Below are 21,177 nucleotides of genomic sequence, written 5' to 3' on the forward strand. Positions count from 1 at the left end.
CTACATGTAAGAGGCAGGCAGAAATTTAAAAGGCACTATGGAACCTGACCAAACTCTTCAGAACTATCAAGATCATCAAAAATAAAGCAAGTCTGAGAAACTGTCACAGTCTAGAACAGTTGAAGGAAACATGACAACTAAATGTAATATGGTATCTCTGATAAGATCATAGGTTAGAAAAAGGACATTAGGTAAAAATAAAAGAAAACCAAAGAAAGTATCAATTTTAGGTAATACCAATGTATCAATATTGGTTCATTAGCTGTGAAAAATGTACATTTTGATGGAAGATGTTAACAATAAAAGAAATTGGGTGAGGGTTGTTATTCAGGAACTCTCTATACTATCTCTAACTTTTATGTAAATCTAAACCTATTTTAAAACAAAAAGTTACTTTAAAAAAATACGCTATGGATGACACAAAGGAGATTAAGGGGGTTAAGCAAAGGCAACTCTGTACTTTTATTACTGAGTTAATAAGAAAAACTGAGAATTCTAATCTGCAAAAAGGAATGCCTCCCTCCTTCCCTCACCAACAAGAGAGGCACCATTATCACCATAATCACAAATATTTCAGTCACAAGATGTGGTAGGTGCTGAAGCAAACAGAAGGACACTGCCTGTGAAGAGCACGCGGAAACTAAATTAACCAGCTTTTTGTTACCACCTGGGTCCTTCCGGTTCCCCTTTCCTCACTACTACACCTCCACTTGGAACTCAGGATTGCCTCCTGCAGCTGATGCCACCCCTACTGTCCAGCTGCTCTCTTCTCAGGGGAGCTTAAAGGAAGGGGACAGAGTGCCACAGATGGGAAGAAATGAAAAAGGGGTTAGCTAGAGAGACAGAGGCAGACTAATTACCCCAAAAGGGAGGCAGACGGTGTCCCTGGAGCAAACAAAAGGGCGCGACAAATATACTCTATCTGCAAAGACCTTATTATTCTCTAAGCTATGTCTGATTTAGGTAAAAACATTCTAAAGTAAACGACAAATTAAAAAAAAAAAAAAGCTAAAACATTATAAAAATACCATTGGCTACACCACCTGTTTAAAACAGTACAGGACAGACTTAGAACAGTAAATATGATTACATACAACTACTAATATATTTTTCTTTACTACTTCAATTGCTTTCACTCTGATAAATTCTTAGTATTCAACGGCATTCAGCAAAATCTGACAAGCCTAATCTTCCAAAATTACTTTCATCATGTTCAAATCAATATTTTAAGGTGTCGGTATTACCATTTTTAAGAAAATATGCTAAAAAACAGTTAAACTAGAGAAGAAATTTTTTTTTATATAACAAGTTTCAGGAGAAAACATTTAAACACCTAACATGAAACATCGAAAAAAAATACCCACATAATATTTTAATATACATCAAAACAGCTTACATTTAACTTTAATAGGCTTTTAATTTTCAAAATGTTAGTCCTACTAAGGTAAGACATACTACGTATCTGTTAAAATTATCTCTGATTCCACAAAATGTGTTTCATGGACTCTGGGCCGGGGGTGGGGGATGGTCTGTTCAGATGCTCTGCCAACTTTACTCAGAAGACTGAAACCCCAAGTCAGCCAGTACAGTGTATCTATAGTTACCAACAACAGTAAAACAGCCTTCACAAGTATTTCAGTAAGGTGGTTTTTATGACCACTTAAAGATTAAAGTAACTCAAGCATATCCAAGTCAATGAAAGAAAAAAGGAAGCTGGCAGGCTTAGCTTTTGGCATGACAATTACAAAGCATCATCTTGCTGATGCTGTAAAGGAATATTACATCACATACACGTATATACACGTATATACAAACACATCATTTAACATATTTTGAACCACACTACATACTTAAAACTAAGGGCTAGACTCTCCAGCAGGATCTTATTAGGAAAGCTGGAAAAGCTGGAAAGCATTTATCATAAAAGAATTGCAAGCACTCTCAAAAGTAAGTATTAACACTGAAGGGTTTGTTCATTAGAAGGTAAAAAGCAACTATCAAAACAAATGTGACACACATATTCCCTCAAAAACGCTGGTCTTACTAAGTGCTTGTTTGAGATAGTCACCTGGATTACATTACATCCAAAAATAAAATAGGTTCTATAGGTCAAATGGACAATAATAGAAACGTCAGAGTACTCGACTTCCAATAAGAAAACTTTTTTTAGTTATCTAAAAATCCTAAATTTTCCAGTCAAGAATCATTATGTTACATCTTGCTGAAGTCTTTGGTACCCTGCAGCAAACAACTAATCATTTACACTCCTATTATCGAAGATTCAATTAACATGGACTCTAAAGTAAACACAAGCTTCAGTAATTACATGAAGAGCTATAGTTTCTCCTTCTAAAGTAACATTTGGTCCTAAATATTAAGAAAACAAGACAAGTAATTTTACTGATTTGCTCATAAACTTATTTCTCTAACTTTTCAGATTATGATCCCATGTCCCACTGTAAAAGCTAACAAGTTGGCACTGTTTCATATCAAAGACAGTCTTTGATGGAACAGTATCTAAAATAAAAGTATCACTTTCCAAGAATAAGAAAATTAACATATGCCTTCATATGTTAATAATGTAACAACCACAAATAAAAATAATAAAATAACTATATGCCTGGGGAAAAAAAACATGAGAAAGTTACAACATTTCTAGATCCTTCTACAACTGTCTACACATTCATACAGAAGAGAGCAGTGGCAGAACTGACTCAAAGATGAGTTACACTTGGCTTCCAAAGTATTTTATGACTTTGTTAGGAAATGCTCCCCAATTCCATTTTTCTTAAGTTAATTAATGTAACATGCCTTCCTTGGGCCCTGTCTGCCAGAAATTCATGAGAAAGCTAGGTGGTAAAAGAATAAAGTTATTCAAGGCTTAAAAAACCTGCCATAATATGCATAATTTTTAAGTAAAATAAAATAACCCCAGTGAAATAAAACATGAAGCTGAATTTTTATCTGGTTTCATACTCAACAATGTTCCACTAAAAAAATCTTAATTTTTAATACAAATGTTTTTAAGAAAAGTATACAACATTGCTATATCGTTAGTTAGAAATAAGTTGCTTTCACCTGACAAGTCATGGTGAATAAGGTCAGCAAAATTGGGGTCTTCGCCCCACCAAAATATCCACAATTCTCTTCTTCCAGGTCTTTGATCTCGCCGCCAAACCCCAAGTACGTCTGCCTTAAGGCAGCGACTAAAACTGCTCAAAATGGGGTCTTCCTCTGTCACCGGAAACAGAATGGGGGCAGAAGTTGGGCCTTGCCATACATATCTTTTCCATTTAATTCCCGTCAAGTCAGCCTGAAGAAAAGAAAGCATGATTTTTTTATTACTGCGTATTCACTCAAAATCAAAAGTACTCACTATTAAAGTCCCTTATTTCATTAAGACATTACAATTTTTCAACACGTGCTTACGATATTAAAGCAGACTGACCAAAAAAAAACAAAAAAAATGCTTATTCTGATAATTCAGCAACCAAAAATTAAAGGAAAAGAACAAAGACAGTTAAAAAATTAATACTGACATGTCACTGAATAGCAAGTCAATAAATGTGTCCCAAGGAGAAATAAAAGAAACTTAACAATGTTAAATATAAACATGTACTTTAACGCTGCACACTGAGTAAACATTTACTCTCTGTCCTAAGTTCTGTTCTAACTGGTTACATCTGTTCCTTGGTGTCAAACTTATAACAAAATTAACTTTTAAAGATTCATCATTCCATGTTTATAGAAGTCATGGCTCTAACGAAATCTGAACTACATTTGAAAAAAACCTTGTTAAATCTTTACACATCCCTTTTAGGAAAAGTCAAATAGCTGCTCACAAAGAACCGTCAGATTTGTGCTAGTCTTATCTTCAAAGAACCTGATCCTAAAAGTACCAAAAATAGACGGAGTTGGAGAAGACAGAAACGTAAAGCCTGTTTGTCTTATTACATCTGAAGAGATGCTGATCAATGGATATTGTACAAGAAAACATTTTATAAGGCGGAAAGGCATTAAAGAGCTCAATTTAGCATCGTTAAAGAAATTCATCAGAGCGAATTCAGTAACTCTTTAATCTAACTTAAAGGTGCAAAGCCTAAGGTGCCAAAAATGAAACTGCTGATACACGACTGGCAGTTTACACTTGCCAACTAGTTGTGCTCCGCCCACTCAATCCACTTACCTATCACACACTCTCTTAATATTTCTCATAGGACAGGGAAAACGAAAAAAGAAAGTTACCGAAACTTCAAATCATTTATGAAGCTAAGCTACTATCTAGTTGAAGACTGAATTCTGCAACAGTTGGTACTTTTGAAAGTCTTTATTGGATGTTCCCAGACCTGGGCCAACCTACGCAATTGTCTTCCCTACATCCAGCTTCCCCTGACTTTCCAATAGAAGGAGGAACAGGCTCCTCAAAACATTCTCAAAACGCAGGCAAAACAGACAAATATAAAAACATTTAGTACAGAACCACGGCACCTCCTCCATCAGCCCGCTCCCCTCTCACACAAACATAATGTTCTAATAAAAGCAAGACGGCCAGAAATTGTCAAAATGGCAAACTCTTTTCAGAGTTTAAAACAGAAAACATATGAAATGGCATTTACTGTTTTTTACACAGAGTCTGAAGTCACCCACAGAAGAAACTAACCCCCTACAGTTTGACTCATATGAAAAAACGCAAAACGAAAAGAGTGCTTAAGTTCCGGGGTCCTGTTTACTGGGAGAAACCAAATGAGCAGAGTGAGGTAGTGGGAGAACGGGCGATAGTGGAAAGTGGGAGGAGGGGGTTCATGGTCAATAAGGAGAAAAGCAACAGTTAAGCAAGAAACACAGAGAGGGAAATGCCAGCGTCCTGCCAGATAAGGAGCCCAAGTTGAAGACAAGACTACGGTGAGGAAAAAAGGAGTCGGAAACAAGAAAAAAGGCCGACACTCCTAAAACAGAGCCCAGGACGGCGGGGGTGGAACGCGTCTCCGGGCTGGTGCGGAGCTCGCCGCGGCGCCGGCTCCGGCTGGGCCTCGCCCGGGGACTCGGGCATCTGGATCCGACCCGGACCCCCTCCCCCACGGCCCAAGGGCGCACCTCGCGGCCCCTCCCCCACCGCCCGCTCGCCGCGGCCCCCGCCCGGCACTCACCAGGCAGAAGAGGTTACAGTGACAATCTTCCAGGCTGGCCCCGTTCGGCACGAAGGAGGAACTCATCGTCCCTCACAGCAGCCGCCGCCGGCGCCACAACCCACCATCCGCCATTACCGCCGCCTCCGACCAGAGAGAGAAACACAGACACCGGGGAGGGCGGGGGGGCGGTGGTTGGGGGGGCGGTGGAAGAGGAGGCCGCCGGGCCGCCAGCCCTCCCCACCCACCCCCCCGCCGCCGCGAGCAGCCCCCGCCGCCCGGCCGGCACCCAGCCGCCCGGGGCCGAGGGCCGGAGGCGGGAGGGTCGCGCTTGCCCGGCCGGCCGGAATGAGGCCGCCGCGGAGCCCGCGGACGCTCGTCCCTCTCTGGGGGACAGAGGGGATGTGTGCCCCTGCCACAAGAAAAAATAATAAATTACACAATAAATAATTAAAATCGAGTCCGAGAGGGCAGAGCCCAAGCCCTGGAGGGTTCTCCCGGGCAGAGAGGCGCCCGCAGAGGGGCGGGAAGGGCGAGAACCGGGAGAGAAGCCGAGGCCCCCGGCCCGGCAGCGGCGATGTCCTTAAGCCCAGAGTCTCCTCTGTGGCGGAGGTGGTGGCGGCGTCTGCGGGCTCAGACCATTCTCTGGCTGTGTCTTCGTGTCGTCCCTGAGCCAAGCCGGACCAGCGTCCGCTCTCCTGCGGCCTCACCGCCGGGACGCCGTAGTCTCCCCCATTTTGTGGGCCCAGCGGGCGGTGTTTTTCCCCCTTTAATCCGAATTCACGGGTTTTCCCTTCGCTTTAATGGCGGCCACAGGGACCAGCTCGCCCTCTCTGCTCGCCCATTGGCCGCCTGAAGGTCACATGGGCCCGGGCTCCGTGGGGAGGAGGAGAGAGGAGGGAGCGAGGGAGGGCCGGGAAGCTTTCAGCAGAGGCGGTGAGCCCAGGGGGACGGGGTAGCCAGCTGGTGGCCACTAAAATAGCGCCACCTGCTGGGTGCCCCGGCCAGTGTGAGATGACCCGGGCCCTGGCGCTATCTTTCTCCTTGCCGGAGAATTCACAGTACAAGAGGGTTCACATCACAAATCTGAGAATTATGTTGAAATCAGTTTGAATTCTTTGGAAGAGAAAGTGTTGCAAAAATTCCAAGCCATTCTCATTTATTCCACAAGGCCATGGGGTGCAGAGCAAACCCCTGGGCTTGGGAGTCAGATGATCTGAGAGAGGATTCGGTCACTTGAAAGTTGTGATGTTAAGAAACATAAACGAAACAATATAGCCTGTGGTTAACAGCCTGGGAGTTAGAGCCACCCTGCCTGGGTTCGAACTTCGAGCGAATCACTTACCTCTCTGTGTCTCAGTTTACTCATCTGCGAAATGAGGAAAACATATCCCCTACCTCACAGGTTGTTGTGGTAATTGAGTTAACACAAAGAAAGCACGTAGCCCAGTGCCCGGGGACAGATAAACACTGTTTGGAGTTATCTATTATTGTTGTCATCATTAGGTGTGGCTATTGTGAGGAATAAGTGAACCAGTGTATGTAAAGTGCCCACTAGAGTGTCATCTTCGTGAGAACCGGGACTTACTTTGGTTTACCGCTGCATCGCTAGTGTCTAAAAAAGGTTCCTAGCACACAGTAGGTGCTTGATAGATGTAAATTTGCAAATGAATGAATGGTAAAAAGTAGGAGTCAAATAAAACATTAGTTCCCTTTCCCACAAAACATTTAGTTCTTGACTGGATTACACTTCAACGTAGGAGTTCAAACATTTTTTGCCCAAGACTTTTAGCTGGGAGAGAAGGAGAGAGAGACAGAGAGAGAAAGAAAAGGAAGGGGGAAAGGAAGGAGGGAGGAAGAAGTAAAGGTGATTCAAAAAACTGGAGACATCAGTGAGTGAGTTAGGACTTTACCAATTTTTAATCTTAATTGCCTCTGTAAAATAATGGTGGATTCTTATATGTCACTTCTTCAGCCACGGATTAAAAAGCTTTCCTCCTCTACCTATATAGATTCACATATGGTGGTGAAGAGTCCAGATCTTGAAGCCAAAGGTCTATAGAAAAAGTTCTGTCACTTGCCGATCTTGGATCAAATTTGACTTTGATCCAAGAGCAAATTAATTTCTCTTACTCTCAGTTTTCTCATTGTAAAATAGGGATAATAAAAGTACTTTTCAGGACTTCCCTGGTGGTCCAGTGGTAAAGAATCCACTTTCCAATGCAGGAGATGCGGGTTTAATACCTGGTGGGGGAACTAATATCCTACATGCCACGGGGCAACTAAGCCCACGCGCCTCAACTAGAGAGCCTGCCTGCCACAAACTACAGAACCCTCCCGCTCTGGAGCCCGCGTGCCTCAACTAGAAGTCCTCGAGCCCCAAGGAAGAGCCCACATGCCGCAACTAAGACCCACCACAGCCAAAAATTTAAAAATAAATAAATAAATATTTTTTAAAAATAATGAAAGTACTTTTCTCCTAAAGTGTCTGGTGGATGAAACAGTGCAGGCATGGGGCTTGCCACAGTATTTACTAAATGTTAGCTATTAATATATTTTTAAAAATCATTATTGAGCACCTGATGCTCAACTGAGTGTGTTCCTGGTCTGTGCTAGGCCTGGGATACAAATATGAATAAGATACATGCATATCCCTAAAGATTCCTGAAGCAAGGCAATAAAGGAACCATTTCCCACAGAATAAGATAAAATACAATGTAGGTAATTGCTTTAATATGTATGTATCAACTATGGCACAATAGGCGTGCTGGACGAGGAGCACCAAAGTCAGAGCAGGCATCTCAAAGTCGGTAGCATTTGAAATCAGATTTGAAGGATAAAATGAATTCTTATAAAGCCCTTTGAAACAGTTAAATCTTATTAAACCCAATTCAGATCCAAAGGCCACATATCAAAGTCAATTATACAACCAGGACTAGTTCAATCCAGGAGCTCAAATCAACTAAGGTTCACATCCTTTCTAACCGAGTTCCCACACCGGGAGACAGCAATCTCCAGGCCCAGTAAGGTAAGTGACCCTCTGCTCATCTCTGTTTCCCTGAAAGAATCCTCAGACCCTTGTTCCCACTGCTTTTGTCACTCTGAAAAGTCCTCCCCCACCTTTTATTTTATCTAAAACCATCCTCTTTAGAAGTCTTGCCCTCCACTGCCCACCCCCCCCCACACACAATCTGAGCACCTTCCTCAGGACTCCAGAGGCAGATAGAATCTGCCTGAAACCCACCAGGTGGGAAGTAACATTTGATTGACTTTTCATTTGAATGTCAATCTTCTCAAAAAGAAGGGAGATGGGGGGGGGGGGCGAGGAGGCAGGAGGGAGAGGTGAAAAAGTAGAAGAGAGAGATTGAGAGAGAAAGAATTGAGAAGCAAAGTGGAGGAAGGGGACACCAACTGTGAGAGGACTGGAAACATGGGGAGGAGAGAAAAGGGCAATATCAGCATACAGAGAACGTGTCAGCAGCCACCTACATTCTCTTAAAATGACATTCTGTGTGAGTTAAAGAATAAGGGAAGTAACAGTATATGTACATTGTCAAAAGTTTGGAAGATACAGAAAAGCGTAAAGATGAAAAAATTTTAAATGTATATTACTCCCCCATATGCCCATGACTTTCCATATATATATCATATATATATATATATATATATATATGTATATATATGGTTGAAGTCATACTATATATACATTTTACTACACATATTTGTCATCTACAATGTGTCAGTCAGGTCATGTAAGGACAAGGTACAGGATACACAAGGAGCTCATAATCTTGCTAGCTATGGCACTTGGACAGTTGGACAAACTAGGATGAAAACTCCACACCATGCCTGCTAGCTCCCTAACTTCCATTTACTACTTTATAAAATGCATGTAATAATAGCACATATATATGTTAGCGTTGTTGTGACAATTAAAAGAGATAATCCAAGTAAAATAGGAGAGCCAATCAGGAATCTTAAGATGAACTGAGAGGTTGCCTTGAGTCAATAATCACCTATTGTCTTCCACTCTTTGAAACATGGATTCACTCAGTGATCTACATTTAAAACTGTTCTGTACATAGAGAATGGACTTGAGGACACGGGGAGGGGGAAGGGTAAGCTGGGACGAAGTGAGAGACTGGCATGGACATATATACACTACCAAATGTAAAATAGCTAGCTGGTGGGAAGCAGCTGCATAGCACAGGGAGATCAGCTTGGTGCTTTGTGAAGACCTAGAGTGGTGGGATAGGGAGGGTGGGAGGGAGACGTAAGAGGGAGGGGATATGGGGATATATGTATATGTATAGCTGATTCACTTTGCTATAAAGCAGAAACTAACACACCACTGTAAAGCAATTATACTCCAATAAAGATGTTAAAAAATAAAAAATAAAACAATAAAACTGTTCTTTAACTTCTTCATCCTTTTAAGGGCTCCATTCTGAATGAGAAAATGGAGGTGCCAGGCCTCCAAGAAGTGTGACAGACTTACATCACCTGAGACTGAGAAAGTCCAGGAAAGGGCAATGTTTGGCCTTAGGACTTATGCTCCCCTCCTGATCCTGAAAAATCCCAGGGTTTAGAGCAGCTCTGTCCAGTAGAAATATAAGAGCTAAATAAATAATTAAATTTTTTTCAGTAGCCGCATTAAAAGAGAGAAAAAGAAATAGGTGAAATTAATTTTAGTTATGTATTATATTTATCCCAATGTAACATAAATACTATTATTTCACATGTAGTCAACATAAAAATTTATTATTGGGATGGTTTGCTTTTTTAACCAAAATTTTAAAATCTGCATGTACTTTCACTTATAAGCACATTTCAGTTTGGACTAGTCACATTTCAAGTGCCTAACAGCCACATGTGGCTAGTGGCTACTGTGTTGGAGAATACAAGTCTGCAGTCAAAAGCTGAAAGCTAAGGACCAGTTAAGCTGTGGAGTGAGTGGTCTTGAGCCCGGGGACAATATTGATTTCCTTAAAGTCATGTTAATGGTTTAATGTTGTACTTAATTCAATAGAAAACAAAAGGCTGAGGCATTACAAACCGTTTTATTTAGTGAATGCACAGACACTCTTAGTTGAAAATAGAAATAAACAGATAGTAAATTAGCAAGTTGAGATAGTAAGAACACTTTTCAGTTCTAAGCATGTCCTGAATTATCTTGACAGTTGCCCTGACTTGCCATTTTTCTTAGTAGTACAGCATCTACTCTCAACCTCATTTATTTCTCAATACATGTTTTATTTTAATATTAAATTTGAAGCCAGTTCCCCCTAATTTCCTCACTTTGAAATTTGGCTTGTAAACCTTCATAAGCAAATCAGATATTCCCTTCCCCCTATCTTTATTTTACTTGAGATAGTCGTTTGACTCCTCTGGATCTCTGTTTCCTCAAACATAATAAAGAGATTGGATTAAATCATTGGTATGATTTATCACCTAATATGTAATACTTAATGTATGTCAGGCCCTGTGCTAAGTATTTTGCATTAATTATCTATAATCCTTGACACAAGCTTCTGAGGTAAGTACATACTATATTATCCCAATTTTCTAGATTGGGATACTGAGATTTAGAGAGCAACTTGCCCAAGGCCAAAGAGGTCTGTAAAGTATGCTAATCTATTGTGAGGGGCTCAAGAGAAACTTCCTGGATGTGCAGTTGAAACTAAATTTTGAAGGATGAGTCGGGTGGAGCTAGAAGATGCAGATGAGAGGGGAAGGAGAGGGACAGAAGGAATAGGGGGAGGACTGGAAAGCCTGGTGTTGGTAAGAAAAGATTTGGCTGAAGAAGTAACCCTCAAGGCCAAATCATGAAGAGTTTGGATTTCGTCCAGAAGAGGATGAATAACCACTGAAAACTTTAAACATGAGAGTGCTGAGCTAAGATTTGTTTTTAGAAACAAGATGCCAAGAGACTTGTTGGGGGCATTGTCGTAATCCAGGCAGGAAGTGAAGAGGCCTGAACTAATTAAGAGGAGCTTATCTGAAAACATCCTTTCTTTCTGTTTCACATTTATTCCCTCCATCAAGGTATCAACAAGGAAGATAGGGAAGTAGAGGAAATCACTTTTGCAAAATGCTGAGCATTCCTTTCTTATTGAGCAGACGATTTTTCTCAGAGTAGCCAAAGTTGAGAGAGGAGACAAGTGCAGTTTGCTGAACCTCCTCCTCCTGCTAAAAGGTTCCAGGCAGGACTTTGGTCACGTAGGATAATTACTCCTGCCAAGATACAAACCGGTTTGCAATTTTATTGTTCTCTTCCCCCAAGAAAAGGTTCAAAGGAGTTCAAAAGATGTGACCAGCCAAGAAAATAGGAAGATTATTCTAGAATCTCTTAGTTCTACCAAGAGTATATAAGGGATTTAATAGTAATATAGATGAAGGTAACAGAGTTTTATACCATTTCTATCACTGGCTTTGACATTCACTCATTCATTCACTTAATACCTACTGAAATTTACTATGAGCAAGGTTCTGTACTAGGTGTTATGATGATGGGGCAATACGCAAGAGTGCATCAGACCTCCCTCTGTGGTCTCTCAGCTTCTGCTGTGAAGTCCTGGCTCTTGGGCTGGTGTATTTGTTATCTATTGCTGCATAATAAATTACCTTGAAACTTCACATCTTAAAACAACAAACATTTCATTATCTCACACAGTTCCTGAGGTTTAGTAATCGGAGAGTGACTTAGCCAGGTGGTTCTGGCTCAGGGTCTCTCATGAGGTTGCAGTCAAGATATTGGCTGGGGCTGCAGTCATCTCAAGGCTAGAGTAGGGCTGAAGACTTGATTTCCAAGTTCGCTCACATGGTTGTTGGCAGGACATAGTTCCTAGCTGGCTATTGGCCAGAGGCTTCAGTATTCTTCCAGGTGGCCTTCTCCTTAGAGCTGCATACAACATGGCAGCTTGTTTCTCCAATAGGGAGTTATCCAAGAGATAGAGATAGAGAAAGACAGAGATACCAGAATGGAAGGTACAGTTTTTTTAATAACCTATTCTCAGAAGTAACTTACCATCATTTCTGCTACATGATTTTGGTCACACAGACCAACTGTGATAGAGTGTGGGAGGGGCCTACACAAGGGTGTGAATACAAGGAGGGAAGGATAATTAAGGGCTATCTTGGAGGCTGGCTACCACAGTCCATCCTCTGATCTCCAATGATTCATGTCCCTCCCACATGCAAAATACACTCATTTCCTCCCAAAGTCACCAAAAGTCTCATCTCATTATAGCGTCAGCTTGAAGTCCAACATCTCATCCTCTAAATCAGGTCCAGGTACAGCTGAGGCTCCTTGGGTGTAGTTCCTTAAGTACAGCCCCTTGAGTACAGTTCCTCTCCCCCTGTGAAACTAAAACAACAACTTATGTGCCCCTCCATACACCCAACACACCATGGTGAGACAGGTGTAACAGGGTAACTGTTCAAAAAGAGGGAAAATGGCGGGCACAAAGGAGTCACTGGTCCATTATAATTCTGAAAACCAGCTGAACAAATGTTGAACATTCCTTGATTAAGTCTCAAATCCTGGGAATAATTCTCCCTGGCTCTCAGCTCCATGTTCTGGAGTTTTGGATCTGACCCCTGAGTCATCCTCCCTTTCTCCCTTTTTTTTTTTTTAATGAAAGATAGCCCATGTTTACCACTGAGAACTTTTCTCAGCCTACTTCTTGCCAGTGGAACTTTGAGGGTCCAAAGACCTCTTTTCATTTTATACTGTCTCTAACCCTTTTGGTCCAAGATGGCAATGTTTCTGCATACATATCTATTTTTTAAATGTTATGAGCCTTCCATGAATGTTATTGGGGTCCACTCCATTAGATGAAAGCCACACCTACAAATATCTTTCAGATAAGCTCTTCTCTACCTTGAGCTTCTGGTGAGATAACTGATGGACAATGCCCTTAAGCTTCCTAGGTGCTTTATCATTTTATTGAGAGACTGTGTGACACATACCTTTAATCTCTTTAGAGGTCTTTTTGTCTGGCCAAATAGTATTCTGATGCACAACCTTAAATCTTTCTGAGACTGTAACAGAAGATTTTACAATCACTCCCTTGGCTTCATCTTAGGACCATGTTTTACTAGCAGTGCCCTGGATTTGTAGCTCAGAAGCTACATCTTAATTTTAGCATTGTTTGCCATTCAGAGAAGGTGAGAATTTTCAAAACCATCAAATTCTGTCTCCTTTTTGTTTAAACTGTTAACAGTTCTTCCTTTAGTTTACCTCTCTCCTCTCACATTTTACCATAAGCAACAAGAAGAAACCTTTGCTTGGAAATCTCCCTAGCTAGATCACCCAGTTCATTAGACACATTTTCTTTTTTTTTTTTAATTTTTTAAATTTAATTAATTTATTTATTTATGGCTGTGTTGGGTCTTCGTTTCTGTGCGAGGGCTTTCTCTAGTTGCGGCAAGCGGGGACCACTCTTCATCGCGGTGCGCGGGCCTCTCACTACCGCGGCCCCTCCTATTGCGGAGCACAGGCTCCAGGCGCGCAGGCTCAGTAGTTGTGGCTCACGGGCCTAGCTGCTCCGCGGCATGTGGGATCTTCCCAGACCAGGGCTCGAACCCGTGTCCCCTGCATTGGCAGGCAGACTCTCAACCACTGCGCCACCAGGGAAGCCCTAGACACATTTTCTACCTTTTGGTTTCTGCAGGGAACAGTGTTACTGAACTTTTTGCCACTATATAATAAGGACTGCCTTTCCTCCAGTTTCCAATTACATTACCTCATTTTTTTGCAAGCCTTCACCTGCAGCCATATAAAAGAGTGGGATACTTCTATTAAGAGTTTCTTCAAGGTACTTTAGGCTTCCACTAACACTCTCCCCAAAGTCTGTTGTCCAGTTCCAAATTACTTATGCATCTTAGGATTTTATTATGGCTGAATCTCACTTCCAGGTAGCAATATCTATATTAGTTATCTATTTCTGTGTAACATATTATTCTGAAACTTAGCAGTTTAAAACAACAAATATTTATTATCTCTCACAGTTTCTGAGGCTACCAGATCTGCTTCTAAGGTGGCTCACTCACATGGATGGCAAGTTGGTGCTGGCTGTTGGCAGGAGACCTCAAAATCTTTTCACATAGGTCTGTCTTCAGGGGTCCTTGCATCCACAGTAGGTGGTTTTTCCTAGAGCAAGGGATCTAAGGCACCAAGGCAGAAGTTACAATGTCTTTTATTATCTAGCCTCAGGAATCCTACACTGTCACTTCTACAGTAATCTATTTGTCACACAAATCAGCTCTGATTCAATGTACGAGGGGAATACCAACACATGAGGATCATTCTAGGTTATCTTGAAGGCTGGCTACCATAGCATGTTTTCTACCTTTCTAGGTTCCTTTGTTAATACTCTTCCCCTCAACAAAGCTACTTTCAAAATAGATATATCTTGGGCAGCCAAATCATGTATGCCGTATTGAAAAACATCATATTACCTGGTCAAATTTTAAAGAATTTCAGCACAAATTAAGCCAGCCTTCTGAATTTCTATCTTTAAAAAAAAAAATGTTCCTATTGCACAAGTTAAGCAAGTCAGGAACCTCTTAAGAATGAAGATTGATCCAAAGGCTGAAGAGTCATCATTGATGAGGAAATGTATTATCGTGATACCAGTTTCATTTCTCTGCTCACCATAAACAAATTCATCCGTCTTTTTCTGGGACAGGTATGTGTAATATGGGACGTGCTTGATTTTAGAAGGCTTCTTTTTAAAAAACATGAAAACTATGTAAATAATCAGTAATTTCTTTTTCTTTAATAAGCTCACTGCATTCATTCAAAACCTTTATCTTTCAATGTGGGATAAGTTACTAAATTATATGTCCAGAATAGATGTTACATTTCAATTAATAAAAGAACTTATATTCTTCTCATAGGAACCACCTCACCCTTTATGTAGTTCTCCCCTATGAGACCATTCCAAAGGTAAACTACCGTCCTTTCCCTCAGTGATTTGCCAAGCAGAGGCAGTGTGGTGTATGAAAAGCATAAGCTTTGGTATTAAAGCTCTGTATTCTGATTCCGTTAGCAGTGTGACCTTGGGCAAGTTACCTAACTTCTTCAAACCTCTGTTTACCAATACATAAAATGGGGGTAATAACACCAAACTGTCATAAGAATTAGTTGATATAATGTAGTAATAATGCTTAGCACAATGCCAATTACAGTAAGGGCTCAATGAATGATAGTTATTATTAACAATTTGGGCAAGAAATGCTACCCATGAGAAGTTTCTTCTGCTCTTCAGTTTACCTACTCCTAGTTCTACACAGCATCCATGGTTAGTGATTTTCAAATGTTGAAATGAACAACTACAAAAATAACAATGATTAAAAAGCTCAATTTATGAGTGTGTTGCTCTTTAAAGTTTTCTCTGGATGCAAAGCAGTCCATTCAAAACCCAATTCAAATATGAACTAGAAAATTTTTTTTAAATCTGCTTTTTCTTATAGTAATGAATTTCAAGAAAAATAAGATACTGCAACACCACAAAATGATCATTGGATTACCACTCTGGGCTTAATTTTCCCAAAGACATAAATCTTTTTTTTTTTTTTAATAAATTTATTTATTTTATTTATTTATTATTTTTGGCTGTGTTGGGTCTTCGTTGCTGCGTGCGGCTTTTTCTAGTGGCGGCAAGAGGGGGCTACTCTGTTGCGGTGCGTGGGCTTCTCATTGCAGTGGCTTCTCTTGTTGTGAAGCACAGGCTCTAGGCACACGGGCTTCAGTAGTTGTGGCACGCAGGCTCAGTAGTTGTGGGTTGCAGGCTCTAGAGCGCAGGCTCAGTAGTTGTGGCACACGGGCTTAGCTGCTCCGCGGCATGTGGGATCTTCCCAGACCAGGGCTCGAACCCGTGTCCCCTGCACTGGCAGGAGGATTCTTGACCACTGTGCCACCAGGGAAGCCCCAAAGACATAAATCTTGAGACATTTTGAGAAGTATTGCATGAACTTTGGAGGTATTCACCTTTGTTTAAAACTCTTTCCCTCTGTTTTTCAGATGGAAGGCGGAAAAGAATAATACTTTCCAAAGCCCTTTTTATATATTCAAATGCAGAATAGCCATGATCAAAGAGATGAATTACAAAGAATGATCAGGAACATAAATATGTATGTATATTGAATCAGTAGTAAGTGGGTTTGGCAGTTTTCAATGCAAAATAATTTCATACTTCATATATATTTATACCTTGACCTATTTGCATACTTTAAAAAACTTAAATACAAATGGCACTTAGAAAACACACAAAATGAGCAGGCCCGGTTTTAGAAAAGAAAATATGAGTAAACCAGATTAAGAATATATGATTTTTTTAAACTTAATTTACAAAGCAGCAGCAGATACTATTTTATTATTAAAAACAGTTAACACAAAGTATTAGTGTAGGCTAGTTTTCCTTCTTATGCAACTCAAAATGATGGTTTATAAAGGACCATAGCCTATATGGATATGATGGAATGCCATGTAGCTACCAAAAATGACAAGAACCTAGCTTAATGTCCATACATGGAAATGTGTACATAGAGTAATGTAAATAGAAGAGACACAAAATAGCATATATACTTATTAAACCATGTAGAAATATATGTATAATGTGAATACGTAAATATATGTAAAATGTAGTGTAGTGGAAAGAAAGAGAGAATAGAAGAGCTGAGTTCTAGTTGTGACAGGGCCTTCACTTGGCTGAGTATCCACATCTGAGCAATTTATCTGCTTGTTCTCAGTTTCCTCACCTATGAAATGAAGGAGTTGATCTCGACTGATTTCAAGGCCATTCTCAGTGCTAACGTTTAGTGATTTCATAGTTCAAAGGTTTGAAGTGACATAAATATAGTTTACTGTTTACTACCTTCTTTCCTGTAAAGTTGTTCAGTTTAATAATAATATTAAAAGGATACCACATGTCTTTAGTAAGACCTAGGAGAGAAATAATATTCATCAATAAATAAGATTCAGTGATAGATAAATAAACTATTTTCTTTAAACTTTGTTTAAAAAAACAAAAAGGCAATAGGAAGTCACTGAAGGTTTTAGAGTAGAAAAGTGGCATGATAAAAGTTGCATTTTAGGGTGCTCACCACACACCAGCACCAGGTGCTATCACTTACACCCAAACCAGAGCTCTGACTGTCATGGCCAAGAGAGCGCAGGCTGCTGGGAGGCTGGTTTTTGCAGAATGTTGAGTAGACTTCCCTTTGCTGTACATCTCTAGGAATAAACCTACAAAGGAGGCAAAAGACCTGTACTCAGAAAACTATAAGATACTGATGAAAGAAATCAAAGACAACACAAACAGATGGAGAGATATACCATGTTCTTGGATTGAAAGAATCAATATTGTGAAAATGACTATACTACCCAAAGCAATCTACAGATTCAATGCAATCCTTATCAAATTACCAATGTCATTTTTCACAGAATTAGAACAAAAAATTTTACAACTTGTACAGAAACACAAAAGACCCCAAATACCCAAAGCAATCTTGAGAAAGAAAAATGGAGTTGGAGGAATCAGGCTCCCTAACTTCAGACTATACTACAAAGCTACAATAATCAAGACAGTATGGTACTGGCACAAAAACAGAAATATAGATCAATGGAACAGGATAGAAAGCCCAGAGATAAAGCCACGCACTCATGGTCACCTAATCCATGACAAAGGGGGCAAGAATATACAATATACAATGGAGAAAAGACAGCCTCTCCAATAAGTGGTGCTGGGAAAACTGGACAGCTACATGTAAAAGAATGAAATTAGAACACTCCCTAACACCATACACAAAAATAAACTCAAAATGGGATAAAGACCCAAATGTAAGGTTGGACACTCTAAAACTCTTAGAGGAAAACATAGGCAAAACACTCTTCGACATAAATCACAGGAAAATCTTTTTTGATTCACCTCCTAGAGTAATGAAAATAAAAACAAAAAAATAAACAAATGGGACCTAATGAAACTTAAAGGCTTTTGTACAGCAAAAGAAAGCATAAACAAGACGAAAAGACAACACTCAGAATGGGAGAAAATATTTGCAGATGAAGCAGCGGACAAATGATTAATCTCCAAAGTATGCAAATAGCTCATGCAGCTCAATATCAAAAAAACAAACAACTCAATCAAAAAATGGGTGGAAGACCTAAATAGACTTTTCTCCAAAGAAGATATACAGATGGCCAACAGGCACATGAAAAGACTCAACATCACTAATTATTAGAGAAATGCAAATCAAAACTACGAGGTACCACCTCACACTGGTCAGAATGGCCATCACCAAAAAAATCTACAAACAATAAATGCTGGAGAAGGTATGGAGAAAAGTGAACCCTCTTACACTGTTGGTGGGAATGCAAATTGATACAGCCACTATGGAGAACAGTATGGAGGTTCCTTAAAAAACTAAAAATAGAGCTACTATATGACCCAGCAATCCCACTCCTGCACATATACCCAGAGAAGACCATGATTCCAAAAGATACATGCACCTCAGTGTATAAATTTAGGAAGCAACCTAAATGTCCATCAACAGAGGAATGGATAAAGAAAACGTGGTGCATATATACAGTGGAATATTACTCAGCCATAAAAAGGAACGAAATTGTGCCATTTGCAGAGACGTGGATGGACCTAGAGACTGTCTCCATTTTTTAACATAACAAGCAGACCACACGCTGAGCCTCCTGCCTAGAATGTGGGGCATGGGAAAGGTTGTGCCAGGGATGCCCCACAGCTTCTATCTGCCCACTCACATTTCCCAGGCTCCCTTGCTGTTAGTGAGATCATGTGACTTAGTTGCCGTGGAGTCTGAGGCATTTACTAGAGGGTAGAGCCTCCACCAGTGCAGGTGAAACAAGGCCCACGCTGGCCCACAGTGGACATATCAAATAAGTGGTAAATAAATGTTCATGTGTAATAAACCATTGAGATCTGGGATTGTTTGTTCCTGCAGCATAACTTAGCCTAACCTCACCAATACAACTGTGTTGTCATTCCCTTCTCTCAGATGAGAAACCCGGGGCTCAGGGCTTCCCTGGTGGCACAGTGGTGAAGAATCCACCTGCCGGGCTTCCCTGGTGGCACAGTGGTTGAGAATCCACCTGCCAATGCAGGGGACACGAGTTTGATCCCTGATCCAGGAAGATTCCACATGCCGCGTGTGCCACAACTACTGAGCCTGTGCTCTAGAGCCCGTGAGCCACAACTACTGAGCCCACGTGCCGCAACTACTAGAGCCCGCACGCCTAGAGCCCATGCTCCACAACGAGAGAAGCCACTGCAATAAGCCTGCGCACTGCAATGAAGAGTAGCCCCTGCTCGCCACAACTAGAGAAAGCTCGCGCACAGCAAGGAAGACTCAACGCAGCCAAAAATAAATAAACAAACAAACAAACAAATAAATAAAATCTATTTTAAAAAGTTGCATTTTAAATCGGGCAATGGTGTGCATCATGCCTGAAAACAAAGGGAGAATGTACGCAGAATGACCCATATTGGCGACTGACAATATGCTAGGCATGAGGTAGTGAGGGCTTGAACTTGGGAGGAAGCAGTCATTTATTCATTTATTTGGTTGGCACTTATGGACCCTTACCATGCTAAGTTCAGAGGGAACAAATATACTATGAGTACACAATTATTCTCCATCCCCTTTCCCAATTTAATTATCTTCATAGAATTTATCATTACCTGAAATTCTACTTACATATTTGTTTGTTTATGTATTATTTTATTTTCTGTCTCACCCTCCAGAAAAGATGGTCCATGAGGGCAGACAGACCATATGTATAAATACTCAACAAATACTTGCTGAATTAAAGAATACGTGAAAATTATACTGAACCTTATAGACAAAGTCAAACATCTTTTCTGATACAGTTCTACAGCTTTGTAGCTTCAGGCTAATGTAGTACCAAAAGCCCCTACAAGACCCTCCTGCTGTGTTTATGATAAAATTAAATGATTGCTACGACTGCCCTCCTTTCAGCCTACTACTAAAGTATTTCCCCATAAATTTTGCTCCCTTTCTGTTCAGAAATTCTTCTTTCTCTGGTAGAAATGAAGCTAGGAGAGAGATGATTATCTATGCTTTACTCTCAGCACATCTTTCTGAATTACTTGTATCTAGATATTTGTTTATTAATTTAATACAGTGGTTAAATACTCATTAGCTTTTTCCTTGCAACTTCAGTTCACAAATTTAGTTGAATGTAAATAATACCAAACACTTTCTCTCTCAAAGCTATTGGGAAAAGGGACAGAGGTGAGGGTCAGAGGCGAGGGGTGAGGGGTGGCGGGGTTGGAGGAGGGCTCAGAAGGTCAACAATTAGCAATGGTTTTACTACCATCTCCCTGTGGTTTTTACAACTCCCCTCTCTCTTCAGCTTTAGCTGCTCACCTCAGTCATGGGGCTCTAACACCCCCCTCTCTGAGCAACACTTGAATCTGCTTCCCTTAAAAATAATAGCACTTCACATTTGTAGAGTCTTGTAAGTCTACAAAATGCTTTTTACCTCTATGATCTTACTTACATCTTATTTAATCTCTTTGTTCTCAAACAGATTATTAGTTTTTGTTTTTGTTTTGTTTTTCTCAGAGAACTAAGAGGAAAACTTGAGTAACAGAGGTGGGAAAAGGAAGTTTCTAGATAGTGAGTTATAAACTGACTAAATGCTAACCCTGTAATCATGATGAGACCAAAGCTGTTTTGATTGGCTCAGGTTCCTCACTCTAGACAGCGTTGATTTATTACCTTCCAAGGGCTGTTTTTTCCTTTATCCTCTGCTGTCTGGATCATCCATAATTGGTTGTGTTGGAAGGTTGATACTGCTCCAAAGGGAATGTAGGTCCCACTTGTCTCTCAGTCTAGTCAGTACCTGGCTCTGTCTTCCTTGCAAGCTGGAAACTGGCAGCTCCTCATCTCATTCCCCTCCCAGGTAATCTCTCTATTAGCTTACCCTTATCACCTGTTAGGGGCCTATTCCTGACTAAGAAATAAATGGTTCTTCCTTTTGTTCTGATAT

At 40.6% G+C, this 21,177-nt stretch overlaps 1 protein-coding gene across 2 annotated transcripts in view; it reads right to left on the bottom strand.

The window, feature by feature from the left end:
• Positions 1 to 5,285, bottom strand: part of MED13 (mediator complex subunit 13) — a 97,739-nt gene extending 92,454 nt beyond the window's left edge. For both annotated transcript variants that reach the window (XM_007190276.2, XM_057535550.1), the window contains exons 1-2: positions 5,148 to 5,285; positions 3,079 to 3,313 (exon numbers count right to left, since the gene is read on the bottom strand). In XM_007190276.2, coding sequence (XP_007190338.2) covers positions 3,079 to 3,313; positions 5,148 to 5,213 — 301 coding nt within the window. In that variant the 5' untranslated portion in view covers positions 5,214 to 5,285. The remainder of the gene's footprint in view (positions 1 to 3,078; positions 3,314 to 5,147) is intronic.
• Between the last annotated feature and the right edge of the window lie 15,892 nt (positions 5,286 to 21,177).

Source organism: Balaenoptera acutorostrata, chromosome 20 (genome assembly GCF_949987535.1).
Source record: "Balaenoptera acutorostrata chromosome 20, mBalAcu1.1, whole genome shotgun sequence".
NCBI classification, from domain to species: Eukaryota; Metazoa; Chordata; class Mammalia; order Artiodactyla; family Balaenopteridae; genus Balaenoptera; species Balaenoptera acutorostrata.